We start from the raw sequence: 14,043 nt of genomic DNA on the forward strand, positions 1-14,043 counted from the left end.
GTGACAAACTTCCTTACAGCTAAGTCTTTAAGGCAATCATCATTATTTCTGGGGAATCAATTCCTAGAGGAACAACTGCTGAGTCAAATACTATATATACTTTTAAGGCTTTTGATCCATATCACCACTTTCCTGTCTAGGAACGTTGTATCAATTTATAATGCTATATAAAAGGGCTTGTTTTCTTAATATTTTTCAAATTTGGTCACCCCAAGAAATCTGCCCATGAAATCAGAATTTATGTAGATAGAACATAATTTATTTTTCATAGGAAATAGAAACCTTTCCCAAAAGCCAGGATTTTAAGAAATCCCACTTACCCACAATTAGCCTTTGGCGCAGTCAACTGATTTAGACAAGAACTTTTTAAGCCAACTTTTCAATGAAAGTCTGCCATGTTTGTGGAACTGTGGCTATTTGCCATTGTACAATGACTTAATTGCAAATTAACGTATATCTTTTTTTTGTAAGAAGATATAATAAGCTACCTTTGTTTAATGACAACCCATTTTACTTTCCTGGAGAAAAGAATCCATTTGCTTTAACCATAATCAGAGGAAGGTTATTTGGTCAAACAAAGTAAAAACCATAAACAATAGATAGCCATCATTACCACAGTAACATTGGTCCAGCTAGGAATTCACTTAGCTAAATGGGTGACCTCCTACTCACATACCTTCTCAGTGCACAACAAACACAGGAGCAAACAAAAGCCTTTACAGAATCCAGAGCCATCAGGCAAGAAGAAATAATAATCAAGCAATCAAGCAAAAGTTTTAAAATACTGCCTAAACTACATCTAAAAAACAAAAGAAAAGAAAAGAAAAAAAAAAAAGAAAAGAAAATGATACTACAAGAGAGAAGTTAATGAGGCAGAAGGATATTCTCAAATATAAAACCCCCTCCAGGACTTTTAAGGAACGTATCAGAGGCATAGGGAAGGCTAAGTCAAGGATGAATTTAACTGAAGAAAAGGATATTTAGAGATTATCAATATTTTCTAATGCAACAGAAAACCAAGCCAGCTTAGTCTTCTACTTAGTGCCATGCTAAATTGACCAACTCTATTCTTCATCTTTTTGGGGATCCAGAAAAATCAAAAAGAGAAAATATCCAAATATAGAAACTTAACTTAACAAAATCGGAAAAACCTAAACTATATTGTGCTCTGGTGACCTAGCAATCAAATAATCACAGTCATTTGGTCAATGTCTATGATTAACTCAATGAGACAGGATGTTTGGCTATAGCACCAGGTACAAAAAATATATTTTCATGAAGGATCACTCCCTCTTATGTAATAGATTTGAGTGAGTGAGTGAGTGAGTGAGTGCATGGACTCAGCTTTTGGCTTTCTGAAATCAGTCTTGTTATGATGATTACTTAGTGCTGGGATGGATCATCCAGGTATTCAAGGTAACACGATGGTAATACTTTGCTCATTTTTCAGAAAAAAAAAAAAAAAAAAACTGGTATCACTTCCAAAGTCAGCATAGTCACCCAAAGTGAAAAAGAAAAAAAGAAGAAGAAAAAAAAAAAAAGCCTCAGAGGCAAAGGAAAGGGGCCGCAACCTTGGTTAACTGTAAAATGACGAATGAGAAAACTCCTGCTGAAGATATTCAGGTATATAAAGGCACATGAAGGAGTACTTAAAACATCATTGCCAAATCCACATTTTCTGGATTTTTTTTTAGCTTGAAACAAACAAACAAAAAAAAAAGAGCACCATACCTGACATGATTCAAAAGTGTCTGTGGCTTCAGTTCCTTATGGGTATGTTCATTGCTGGCACCCTATCCCTGGACTGTAACTTACTGAATGTTCACCTGAGAAGAGTCACCTGGCAAAATCTGAGACTTCTGAGTAGTATGAGCAATTCATTTCCTGTAGAATGTCTACGAGAAAACATAGCTTTTGAGTTGCCCCAAGAGTTTCTACAATACACCCAGCATATGAAGAGGGACATCAAGAAGGCCTTCTATGAAATATCCCTACAGACCTTCAACATCTTCAGCCAACACACCTTCAAATCTTGGAAAGAGAGACACGTCAAACAAATCCAAATAGGACTTGATCAGCAAGCAGAGTACCTGAACCAATGCTTGGAGGAAGACAAGAATGAAAATGAAGACATGAAAGAAATGAAAGAGAATGAGATGAAACCCTCAGAAGCCAGGGTCCCCCAGCTGAGTAACCTCGAACTGAGGAGATATTTCAACAGGATAGACAATTTCCTGAAAGAAAAGAAATACAGTGACTGTGCCTGGGAGATTGTCCGAGTGGAAATCAGAAGATGTTTGTACTACTTTTACAAATTCACAGCTCTATTCAGGAGGAAATAAGGTATATTTTTGGAATTAAGATTCCTTTTCCCTCCAAAATCTCTTTCTCCTTCTCCTCCTCCATCTTCTTTTTAAGGGTTATTGTGCTATCCTGTAAGCCTATCCTCAGTTGGATTGGTAGTCTAAGAACATCAGGGACATTGACCTCTCTAAGGAGAGGTAATGCCAACCATCCTCTGGGTGACCAAGAGTCTCCTTAGAAAGTCTTTAAGACAGGTTTAAAGGAATAAGATTCCCTCTCCATCATCTTCTATTCTCTCTTCCTCTTTTCTTGGGTCATTTTGAAAGGGCTTTGCTATACCACCTGTGAACTTCACCAAGACAATGGCTAGAGAATAGGGAGTGGAGAATGTTGCAAAATGATAACATTTCAATGACTTAACTGTTTTGCTGCCAACATTGTTTATTCTATGAAAAGTCAGCACATTTAAAGAGCTTATACATGCTCCCTAGAGTCAATACCCTTGTATTTTTCCCCTCCTGCTCAGGGGAAAAAGGTTGACATTTCTGGCCCATTTCCTTCTCAGCTTGGTTTGTTTGAATTGATGCCGTTTGTAGAATGGTATTTCATTACTTTAAGAGTGAAGATCCATAGTGAAATTGGATGGATGGTTGACTTAGATGACCATTAAGCTCTCATTTAACCTTTGAGAGGCTGTGATTCTAATGTAGCACACTCTTAATTCCTGATGTATATTGTTTGATTCCTACATCTAAAGGCATGGAAAATGCTGTGGAAAAGTATAGTACAGTATCTGTCTTTTATTGTTTTTTATGTGCCTGAAATAAAATGTCCAGAGTCGTAATATGGAACAATTTTACATTAGATGTTCCTAGTTAGAAGTCTACATTCTGTGAGTTAATTTAACTAGCTATTCCAATAATACATAATACTTTAATATATTTTATCTTTTTAAAAGTTACTTTGAAGTCAGATTACCTAGATTATTTACTTTTCTAGTATGGCCCTTCATCTATATTAATTCACCACCTGGCTGACATGGATTTTCTCTTCCTCTCTCGCCTCTACCCCATTTCAGAATCATCTCCTTTCAAGCAAGAATTAACAGAGATTGTGGCTATGCAAATGCACAAAAAAAGGGTGAAATGTACCTGCAATGTACCTGGTTCTGCCCTTGGAAGTCATTTCCTGCTCATGCCATTAAGAACATGCTGCCAAACTGTTCAGATTCAAGATTATTCCAAGTGCAGGGCTCAAATGTTATAGCCAAAGAAAATCTTATGATAAAAGTGAGGCAAATTTCAGCCAAGAAGTTAGAAGAAATGTTTAAAAGAACAATAACAAATTGTGGATCACGGTATATGCAGGCTATCAGTAGAAGGATCAGACAACAAAATGAGTTAGTGCAAACCATTTAGTAAAAATAACTATCAGCAGAGTTGTTCCAAATTAAAAATAGTACTACAAGCTTGTTAAGGAGTTAGAACATGCAAGCTACTAAGCATAAAATATACACTTGCTATTTTTCATGAATTTCTCTAATAAAGCCTTTGCCTGTTCCCTCTAATAGCTTTACTGGAATGATGTCAATTACTTTAGTCATTTATGGATGCAGTTCTGCCAAGTGTTTGCTATCCAGAAGGAAAGAGAATGGCTGAGAAAGCTGAGCACTTCCAGTTAACACAGATTTTCTGATTGTGTGGTAGGGGTAGAAGTCAGAACACTATGCTTTTTTAAGAGCATATCTAATCGAAAGAAAAAGGATAACATCTCCACTGGAAAAAAGGCAAGGGCACAAACTGACATCATCGCAAAGGAAGAAATACTACAGACAATATGAAAAATGTTTAATCTAACTTGATTTTTAAATGCAAAATAAGATGACAAGACACTCCCATCAGTATGACAGAAATGAAAAAGAATGACAACATAAAATGCGAGTGAGGTGTAAGGTATAGGACACAGGAGCCTTTGTGCATTACTGGGAAGAAAGTAAACTGGGACATGTTTTCTATAGGGAAATATGGCACTCTTCAATATCCTAAAGAATGCATCAGTCCCTGTGACCTAGGTATCACGTCTTCAGAAATTTATTCCAAGGAAACAGATAGATAAGATTGTTCGGCCGGGCGTGGTGGCTCAAGCCTGTAATCCCAGCACTTTGGGAGGCCGAGACGGGCAGATCACGAGGTCAGGAGATCGAGACCATCCTGGCTAACACAGGGGAAACTCCGTCTCTACTAAAAAAATACAAAAGACTAGCCGGACAAGGTGGTGGGCGCCTGTAGCCCCAGCTACTCGGGAGGCTGAGGCAGGAGAATGGCGTGAACCCAGGAGGCGGAGTTTGCAGTGAGCTGAGATCCGGCCACTGCACTCCAGCCTGGGCGACAGGGCGAGACTCCATCTCAAAAAAAAAAAAAAAGATTGTTCACTGGAACCTTGTTTATAATATCTACCCCTTTTATATTCATTTTCACCTATCAGTATTTTCTAGTTTTCCTATAATGATTTTTGGGGAGAATTTTTAATTCTAAAATAAATGGTACAAGCTTAACTTCCATTATAATTACCCTGTTTTCCTTAGTGGGTAGGCCAAGACAAGAAATGCTCTTTTACCTTGTTAATGATACCTTTGGGTACTTCTTGAGTAACTTTGGTCTTTTTTGTTGCCTCTGGGTTGCTGCTCCTAAATTTCAAAGGAATCCTTCCTTGGGGTTCATTTTCATAATGAAATGTTTGTAAAGTGCCTTTCAGTACTTCAAAGATGTGCTTTTTTTCTCTTACTGGTTCCATCGTTGGGAAGGTAAAGAGATATAATATCCAGAAATCACTACAGAAAGTGCTCTATGTGTCACATTCCTGGCTTAGCAGTCTCACTTCTGTTTTGTTAAATGGAAACTCAAAAGTCCTGTTGAGTTGGCAAAGGGAAAACTCTCGGAGCTGTGCAGAGCCAAGCTTCCGGTATCTACTGAAAATGTCTGAGTGGGTACCTGGATCATAATGTTCCTACAGAAGCCTCCTTCTTCCCCTGGGTTGAGGAGGAATCAAAAGTGTAATCGAGCTTCCTTGGAAGAGGGACTGACTGGGGATCCCACAGGAAAAGCTGGCAACAGCAGGTCAACTGCAAGGCTATGGGGAGGTATAGGTTCCAACAGGTGCACAGTCCCAGTCAGCCTCCCCTCAGAGGCAAGACAACTCGCTGGGCACCATCTGGGGACCCTGCCTTCTCAGAGTAGCTACTTTGCTTTTGCCCCAGTTCTTTAATCAATAATCCACACTAAGAATGAACACAATGTATAAGCATCTAACTTGTGCAGGGAAACAGGGCCGCCTGCAACCCAACAAGCGCACCCACAGGGGAACTCGGGGCCATCCTAAGCCACTTGTTCGCGGGAACGTGGAAGCAGGAAGTGTGCTCTGGCCGTATCTGCGTTGCGTCCTCTGAGTCCTCTTTTACTACAGTGCAGAAAGGGGACTTGAGATTTAAACTTGGAGCGGTACTCAAAGCCAGAACTCCACGTTCATTCCGGAGTGAACCACCACACCACTATTTCCAGGCAACGTCAGGAGGCTTCCTCGTTATTTGCATCTCCGTTCTCTTTTTGGCGACTAGCCTGCCCTCCCGCCCTTGGAAACTTGTGGACCCGAGAATCTCAGCTTTCCGCCTACCAAAGGTGCCCTGATCCCCTCCCATTGCCCTAGCAGCAGCCCAGCCCCAACGCCTTTGGCTAGAGATTGAAATCCTCTGGAACCAACTACGGGACACTTTGGATTGGGGCGGAACACGCTTCCACTGTCTCGAAAGCAGCACCTTCTCGGATTTGCGCCCTTTGCGGCGCGCCTGGGTTGAGATCTGAGAAACGCGCCCCGGGCCACAGGCAGCAGCGGAGGCGGGGAAGGAACAACTTTCCCTCCACCCTCTAACCACAAGGGCGGGGTGGGGCGGCCTCGCTGGGGTCGGGCTCCTCCGCTTCCCCAGCTGGGATCCCCTGCCGGAGCTGGCATGGGGGTCGGGGAGGGGGACCAGAGGGGCTTCCTTCTCTCCCCAAGCCCTGCCAGATGTTGGAAAGGCAAACAATAGGCGAAACGCAGAGAAACAAAAGGCCATTCGCCACGATCTCAGTCGGCTGCGTCGCAACCCTTCCCTGCGGGGAGGGTTAGGGGAAAGGGTCAGGAAAGAGGGCGAGGGGGAATCCCGAGAGATTTAGGGTCTCTGGTACTTGTCAGGCGCCAGGGGTCTGCGCTTTACCCTCCCAGCAGGGGTCTGAAGGTGGGAAGGGGCAATCAAAGAAAAGTGGAAGAGTTTTCACCTTCTTCCCCAGTTCAGGGAAAGGGAGGGCTGGGATTCCAGATGTTTGACAGTTGTTGGCCCCAAAGTTAAGAGCGATTTGTATGGCCTTTACACGCTCCCCACCTCCATGAGGCATCGTCAGCCCCGGGGGCGACCTGGCTTACGGCGCGGAGTTCCCCGACGCTGCCCCAAGCCGAGACTCCTCCCTCAGGATCAGGACGCCCAAGCGTTGTCCCCCAGCCCGGGAGCACTTTTGTAAAAGTTTGTCTTCCCGCCACCCACAGCCCAACACGCACCCTGCATGCGTCCGCGGCTGGGGATGGGCTCGGAGACTTGCACCCCGAAAGAAGGACGATCTTACTGATTTATATCTTTTCAAATCAAGGCCACGGATCCCGGGGTGGAAAGTGGGCGACCCTAGTTCCTGCCGGGAAGCGCATACAAGGAGCCGGCCAGAAGCCCAGGCGCCGGCAGGGGTCTGAAGAGGACTCCAGCCCCGGAAGCCCGCGGCCGGCCGGCGGAGGGCCGGTCCGCCGCCTCCGGCACCTTCTTGCACACCCGCTCAGGTGCGCCCCGCACCTCGCCGCCCGCCTGGGTGAGGTCGGGAGCGAGCAGCCACCGGGCTGCGCCGCCTCCCCTCGCTTGGAGCGCGTTCTTACTCACCGTGGGGTTTTACCTCCAGCCCAGGGCCCGGTCGGTTCCCTTCGCCGGGTCAGCTGCAGCCAGCGCGAGAGGAAAATGGTGAGCTCGGGGCAGGTGGGGCGTCGCTTCCCAATCCACTCAAGGGACTCTGCGGCCGGTGCGCGCCGTCCCAGCGAGCCAACCGGCGGACAGGCGAGCGCCTGGCTCCAGCTGCAGCCGCCGCCGCTCCGGAGCAGCCCCCACATGCACCCAGCGCGCCGCGCAGCCGGCCGGGGCTCGACCGTCTCGCGGGGACGCCGAGCGGGGACCCCTGGCGGCCGCCTGCGGAATGGCAGCTCCGTGGGGAGAAAAGTCGTCTTTGGGATCATCTTCCCTCCGGAAAGAGATGGGACATGACCAGTCTAAGGGGCCTTCCAGCCTTGCAGAAAAGACACTGACCCTCGGGCCAGGGCAGTGAAGAAGGTGTCAGATCAGAAAGGATGATCTGTGGGTCCACCACGGCCACTTCCAAGGCACCTAGAGAGGGCGAAACGGTTTGCCTTCCCCAGAATTTTCTGATTGTTGAAAAATACCATGAACTGCCTGACACAGAGCGGAGCATCAATCATTGGAAAATACTCGGATTCTAGCAAATTTACTAGAACACACTGGGAGTCGTGGATGAACATGGATTTTAAAGTCCAACCCACAGCCCGCCACTCTCTACTTGTGTGGTCTTGGTCTATCTACAACCTGAAAGCCTCGGTATTCTCCTCCGTAAATCGGCGGGGAGCAATATCACCCTTGCAGGGTGATGGTTACGGGTAAACTACATTTAAAACGTTTTTATAGTTCATAGTAACAGTAATCAAATATGAGCTTCCTGCCTTCTGCAGAAAAAGAATTGGGTCTTTCACATTTTTCTATTCCCCATATGATCACATCTTAGTGCATATTGGTTGAAGTGTACCAAATGACGAAGCACTGCATTGTACCATTCTTACTACCCACTTCAAAGAAGTGTGGAAATATATTAAGTAGAAATTAGGATATATGGAGAAAACATCCCTCCTCCAAAAGAGGTTTCTGCAACTAACTACGAAATGAGAACTTCTAAAATCACTTACATCTTTTGCAATATCAAGTCATCTCAGATATTGTAAGAAACATTTAATAGTCATGACTTAGTGATATCAACCCTGGATTAAATGACTCTAATTCTGTGTCATTTGTGTAATATAAAGATATCGATTGTGAATATAAGACTCAAATATGAGAAAACTGCCACATACAAAAACACAGCCGCTAAGCAATATTTCTGTTCATCACCAAGGAATCTCATTTCCAAACTGTCCCAGTTTTTAAGAGGATGAACATCAGAGTCAGACAGACCCATAGTAGCTGAGTCTAACCTTTCTGAAGCTCTGTTACCTCATCTTATAAAATAAGGATAATATAGGTATTCAATGAAGGAATACATACAACATGCTTAGGGTAACACCTGTCACATGGTAAGTGCTCCAGCGTCACCACCTGTCATTCTTTCCAGCATATAGTTCTCACCCCACCCACATGTAGCCCCTCCCTCATGAGCTCAAGGGCCCCCAGCACGTGTTATACTCATACACCCACAAGTTTCAGTGTCCCTTAAGGTGTTATCTTTTGCAAATTAGGAACAGAAAGAGAATATTTTCAGGTAGTTTGGAATAGAATAAATAACATTCACATTCTTTGCCCAAGTCAGTACAGATTAATTTCCGTCATTTCTAACTCATGCTGTATACATTTCCCAGAAGAGGAAAGTCATGCTAGTCTTCAGTAGCGTTTGAAAAAAAAAAAAATTCCAAGAGGATTCTTTTGCCAAACCACTTCATTACAGCTTCCCCTTAAAGGATACCAAAGGAGCACAGGGATATTGGAAAGATGTCGCCATAGCAACATTGTAATAGACAGATGACAATAGAGTAAAAGTGAAGAAAGCACATTTGCATAGTCATTAACAAACTTGGACCTACAGTCATATTGCTCTGGGCAGTAGTTCAAGGGCTACTCAAAGTAAATTTGGTAAGAGGCTATTTCTGTTTATTTTGGCTAAGTCTGACTACCCAGTTCATTGTGCTCATGTGTGTGCTAATTGTAATTGTTACAGGCAGTTCACTAACAAACAGCAGACATCTTCAAGAGTCCTTCCTTTCATCCTAAGCAATGAGAGTTCACAAATCTAAATGTGTACCTAATAAATCTTCAATAGTAAAGCATACTTCCTCCTTACCTGCTTCTGTTTTGTTTTCAAAACCTTAAATAGTCCCAGGTATACAGAACTTGTCTCAACGCTTATGGGAACTTCTGTAATAACTTATGTGAATTAACTCTGGGTACTGAAAAGAAACAAATGTGCATGGCTTCCCCTAAGCACTAATGGCAATTCAAATAATAGCAAATTTATACATGCGATATATATAGATTTATAGATATATAAATATTTCTTATATATAGATATCTAAGAAGACATCATATATATATATATATATACATCTTAGAGATCATATCTATCTTTTAAGCAATTTCAAACCATACAAGAATCCATATATGATCTTAAGGCATAATTTCTGCTAGCATACTTCTCAGCATTTATAATGACACTAAATGTCTATGGTCATTTCCTCTGAAATGCACATTACATCAATCCCATTTTGTGAAAGTGGAACTAAGGCATAAAAAGGTCAGAGTTCGGGAGCTGGGAAGAATGTATGACAGTGTTCAAAGTTGTTTCAGTGACAGCTGAACAAGATAGTGTCGTTTGGAATCATAATGGACAATTATCTTCTTTCTAGTCTATAGGAATAGAGTGAATGTTCTTTCCCAAGTTAAAAAAAAAAAATATTGAAAAGAGACTATACTCTTTCTTCCTGCACTTAGAATGTGTTTTTATAGTGACCCAGTGCTCCTTCATATCTATTAGATGGTATTTTTTTCTTATTTAAAAATATCCATGTGGTTGAGGCTGCAGCGAGCTATGATTGCACCACTGCACTCTAACCTGGGCAACAATGAGACCCCATCTAAAAAAAAATAGTTTGTATCTTTAACAAGTGACCCTTCTTCTCAAGAGATGAGCCTGATGTTTCTGTTCTGGCTTAACATTAACCAGGTGTGGTACACTTGTGATCTGCCTCAGTACTCTGAGTAATGGAGAGGAGTTCTCTCACTATGAAACAGGTCAACTTAGATATAATCCAAAAAGGGTTAGTTGCCAGGAGAACCAAAGTCTAAGGGAGTCACATCTACAAGCCCATAGCCTGGACCCTGACATTAATCCTACTGTGAGACTTCAGCACCTTTCACAAATGGAAAAATCAGGCCACTGTGTGCTCAATGGGTTTGGAATGTTGTGCTTTCAAAGCAATTAATACAGAAAGGCATAGAAAGATAGAGAAGAGGCTAGTGAGTCTTGGATGCTTCCAACGTGATATAACGCCCCTTTCTCTTCTAAATAGTAAAATAATGAAGATCTCAAATAGACTTTCTCTCTTTGAGAAACACAGCTTTACTGCTTTTGCGATCAATGCCCATTGCCCTCACCAACAAATCAGTCATTAATTCCCAACTGCCTTGCATTGCAAATACAGAAAAAAAGGTTTTTGTATCTCCTTAGCTCTCTTTGAATGTCTGTGGGAAAGAAATGAAGGAAGTAAACTTTTTTACTGCCAGACTGAAGGTAGTTTTTGATAAACTTGGAACTTCTCCAAACCACCCCCTACCCTCCTGGCATAGAAAATAAACAAGATTTTTCCCTTCACATCATAATTAAGGCAAGAGACAAAAATGAAGGTATCATCCAACCTGATCTTCTTTAGCCTCTAGCTGTTCTACCTACACAGAACTATTTTCTCAAGATTCCAATTAGGTTTGATATACTGTTCAATATTAATTTCCTCTTAAGAAGCTACTTCACCATTTGGAAAGCCCCTTGGGTTGAATAATTATTGAATTTCTAAATGGCCTCTGGCTAGCCTCAATTGCGTTAGTGTTTCGTGTCCAGTAAATAATATGAAAGAGGTTTGCCTTGGGTATTTAACAGCCCCTAACGATGCTTTTCAGAGGGAAAAAATCCTTCTGAAAAGATTTTTGGAAAAGTTTCAGTTAATTTTTTCCCAAGTCTTGTTGTCTAATGCTCAACAGAGTCTCTGTAGAAATGAACAGAAAACTTCCTTCCTTCATTTTTCCCTTCCTTTTTTCTTTCTCTTATCCTGCCCTCTTCCCTCTTTGTTTCTCTTCTCTTCTTTGTTAGAGCATTTCTGATGGCTAGGTAACTCATCAAGGTTTCTATCCAGTGTCCCAGAAGAACAATTCTTCTTTTTAATAAAATGAATTACATTTTCATTCTCTTTCATTGTCTTTTTGTTTTCCTGTGTTCTTTTTTTGTTTCTTTCGGCACACGATAAATGATGTTTTCATTTGAAATTGCTTCTCACTACTGCTCAGATGGTCAGCATGAGAAGTCAAAAGGAAAGCATACACACTAGTAAGAGAATCAGGGTGTGGAAAAGGGTCTCTAAGACCCCAACCCCCGAGAAGGAGATGGAGACCCAAACATGCCAGTCACCAGTTTGAGGCTCATAGCTTGTTAGTGTAGAGCCAGATTTTGTACTTGTAGTTTGAGGAGCACAGCTTGTTAGAATCCAGATCTCATGGCTTTTAATCCAGAAATATTTCTTAGTTTGGGAGTTGTTTTTCATTGTTGCTGTTGGCCAGTAATTATGGTACTCTTCTGAAAAGGCTGTTTTATAGGCCAGTTATTTGGAAAGGCCATTTTCCGTTTGTTAGTACTGAATAGATGGGCTTGTCTTGTTCATTTGGCAATGCCCTGAGCTCCTCAATCTCTCAGTCCCTTCTTTTAGAAACGATGGTTTGCCTACAGGATGCCAGGTGCTTTTCTCAGGGCCCTGCTCCTGTTATATTTGATTTCTCTGTCAATCTTTTTACACTACTATATACACCCAGAGTGAGAGAAAAAAGGGAGAAGAGAAAGAAAGCAAAAGGAAACAAGAAAAGGAAGTTGAAAGCAAAAGAGGAAAGAAGGAAGGAAGGGAGGGTGGAAAGAAGGAAGGGAGGAAGGGAGGGAGAGATGTTGAAGATTACCAGTGGTATATACAGGAAAAATAATAAGATATCCTTTGTTAAATTTTAATACTTCCAGTCATGTCTGTTATTAAGGAATCCAAAAGTGATTAAAAGCAATCGCCCTTCCTTCTCCTCTGCTCTCCCTACTCCTACCCTAATACCCCCCAGGTTATACTTCACTGCATCTTCTTGGATGATGACAAAGAAGTCTGGCATTATGTTTGTTTAAAATTTTTCTGCCTTTTGTGGGGTTTGCTTGCCATCCACCCCTCTTATCCTACCTGCAATTTCCTCATTCCTTGTTTTATTTTTGGAACAATACACCTACCTGGACACTCATTTCTTTTTTACCTTCCAAGTAGTTTAGTTGAAATGTGTTGACCTTGACCCCTATTGGCAGAACTGCTCAGCTGACCTATCGACTCTTGAGAAATAATAAGTAGTTGTAGTTTTAAGGTGCTACATTTTGGAGTGATTTGTTATGTAGTTTTGGTGTGGCAATAAATAACTGATACAGATAATGTGGTAGTCTTGATGAATACAAGAGTGCCTGGCCCATAAGTAGCCACTCAATAAATGTTGGACTGGAATGAACTGGCAAATGGAGTAAATTAATATTCATCAATACGGGCTTAATAAAATATGTTGTGACATAGCCTAACAATGGAACACAATGCAGGTATTAAAAACAGTGAATAAAAATTCAATGAGTTGATGGCTTAGGATTTGTGCATTTGTCTGTCTGTGTATGATATTACATATCAGTAAAGAAAGCCTGTATACAAAGCACCAGGTATCATATGATACCCTTTTAATATTAAAAAATCTACATTGTATATATTCATAGGAAAGTATCTGGAAGTACATACACCAAGATGTTGACAATGGTTCTCTAGGTAGAATCATAACAGGTAATTTAAAATTTTTTCTATACTTCTTTACTTGAAAACATTCAACTTTATTTTTTATAATAACAAAAGAATAAGGTGATAAGATACTTTTTTCCTGAGTCCAGGACACATGGGGTGAGTTACCCTGATATGATATTTTCTCTTTCTCTCCTCAAAGCACACTGAAGATCTTGAAGGGCACACAGAGAGAGGGAAGGCAACAGAGGCAGGCTTTGTTGGACACCAAATGAATGTACTGAGCCATTGTTCCAAGACAGCTCTGTATTTTGAAGCTCAGCATGGGCCAAATTCAACTGCCAGATGAAATATGTGATTCTTCTGGCATTGTCAGAAGTGGCAAATGGATTCTCCCCTCCTAAATGTGGTGTAACTGTGGGGGCCTATCAAGGTGACTCTCCCATCAACCAAAGGTAGCAAGTAATGGCACACTTGCCATGACCTCTACTGTCTGCTTTCTGTGTCGCTGCCTCAATCATGCCCCTCCTCTTGCCTTGTCTTGGTGAAGAGTGCCTGGCCAGCAGCCCTGCCTACCTCTCTTCTGGCCCTAGCACCTTGCCCCAGCCCATGTGGTTCCAGCAGGCTCCACTTCAAGGGACCCACCCTCCAGGGCACAATGTAGGTTCATGATCCAAGCATCGCCAACCAGAGGGCTTATTCTCCGAGAATTTATACACAGACCCTGAGGTCAGCAAGCAAGAATGAAATAAGCCAGAGTTCTCTGCAGCCATCCCCTTTTCACCTCTCTCAGTTATGGATGAACTTATCTGTAAAATGGGAAAAAGAAACAACAAG

The 14,043-nt window shown here is 42.2% G+C and overlaps 2 protein-coding genes across 2 annotated transcripts in view; one reads left to right on the forward strand and one right to left on the reverse strand.

Annotated features, from left to right (window-relative positions):
- MOB3B (MOB kinase activator 3B) overlaps nucleotides 1-7,552 on the reverse strand; it is a 206,080-nt gene extending 198,528 nt beyond the window's left edge. Inside the window, exon 1 of the mRNA XM_010384450.2 lies at nucleotides 7,259-7,552. The gene's annotated coding sequence lies outside the window, so the exon portion shown is untranslated. The remainder of the gene's footprint in view (nucleotides 1-7,258) is intronic.
- Nucleotides 1,724-2,343, forward strand: IFNK (interferon kappa). Its single transcript, XM_010384452.1, has one exon. The coding sequence runs from the start codon at nucleotides 1,737-1,739 to the stop codon at nucleotides 2,340-2,342; it is 606 nt and encodes a 201-aa protein (XP_010382754.1). The 5' UTR covers nucleotides 1,724-1,736; the 3' UTR covers nucleotide 2,343.
- Nucleotides 7,553-14,043: the final 6,491 nt, after the last annotated feature.

The sequence above is a fragment of the Rhinopithecus roxellana genome, chromosome 16, assembly GCF_007565055.1.
Source record: "Rhinopithecus roxellana isolate Shanxi Qingling chromosome 16, ASM756505v1, whole genome shotgun sequence".
NCBI lineage: Eukaryota > Metazoa > Chordata > Mammalia > Primates > Cercopithecidae > Rhinopithecus > Rhinopithecus roxellana.

Coding starts and splice junctions, on each gene's coding strand:
- IFNK (XM_010384452.1), top strand. CDS start 1,737: ATGATTCAAAAGTGTCTGTGGCTTCAGTTCCTTATGGGTATGTTCATT.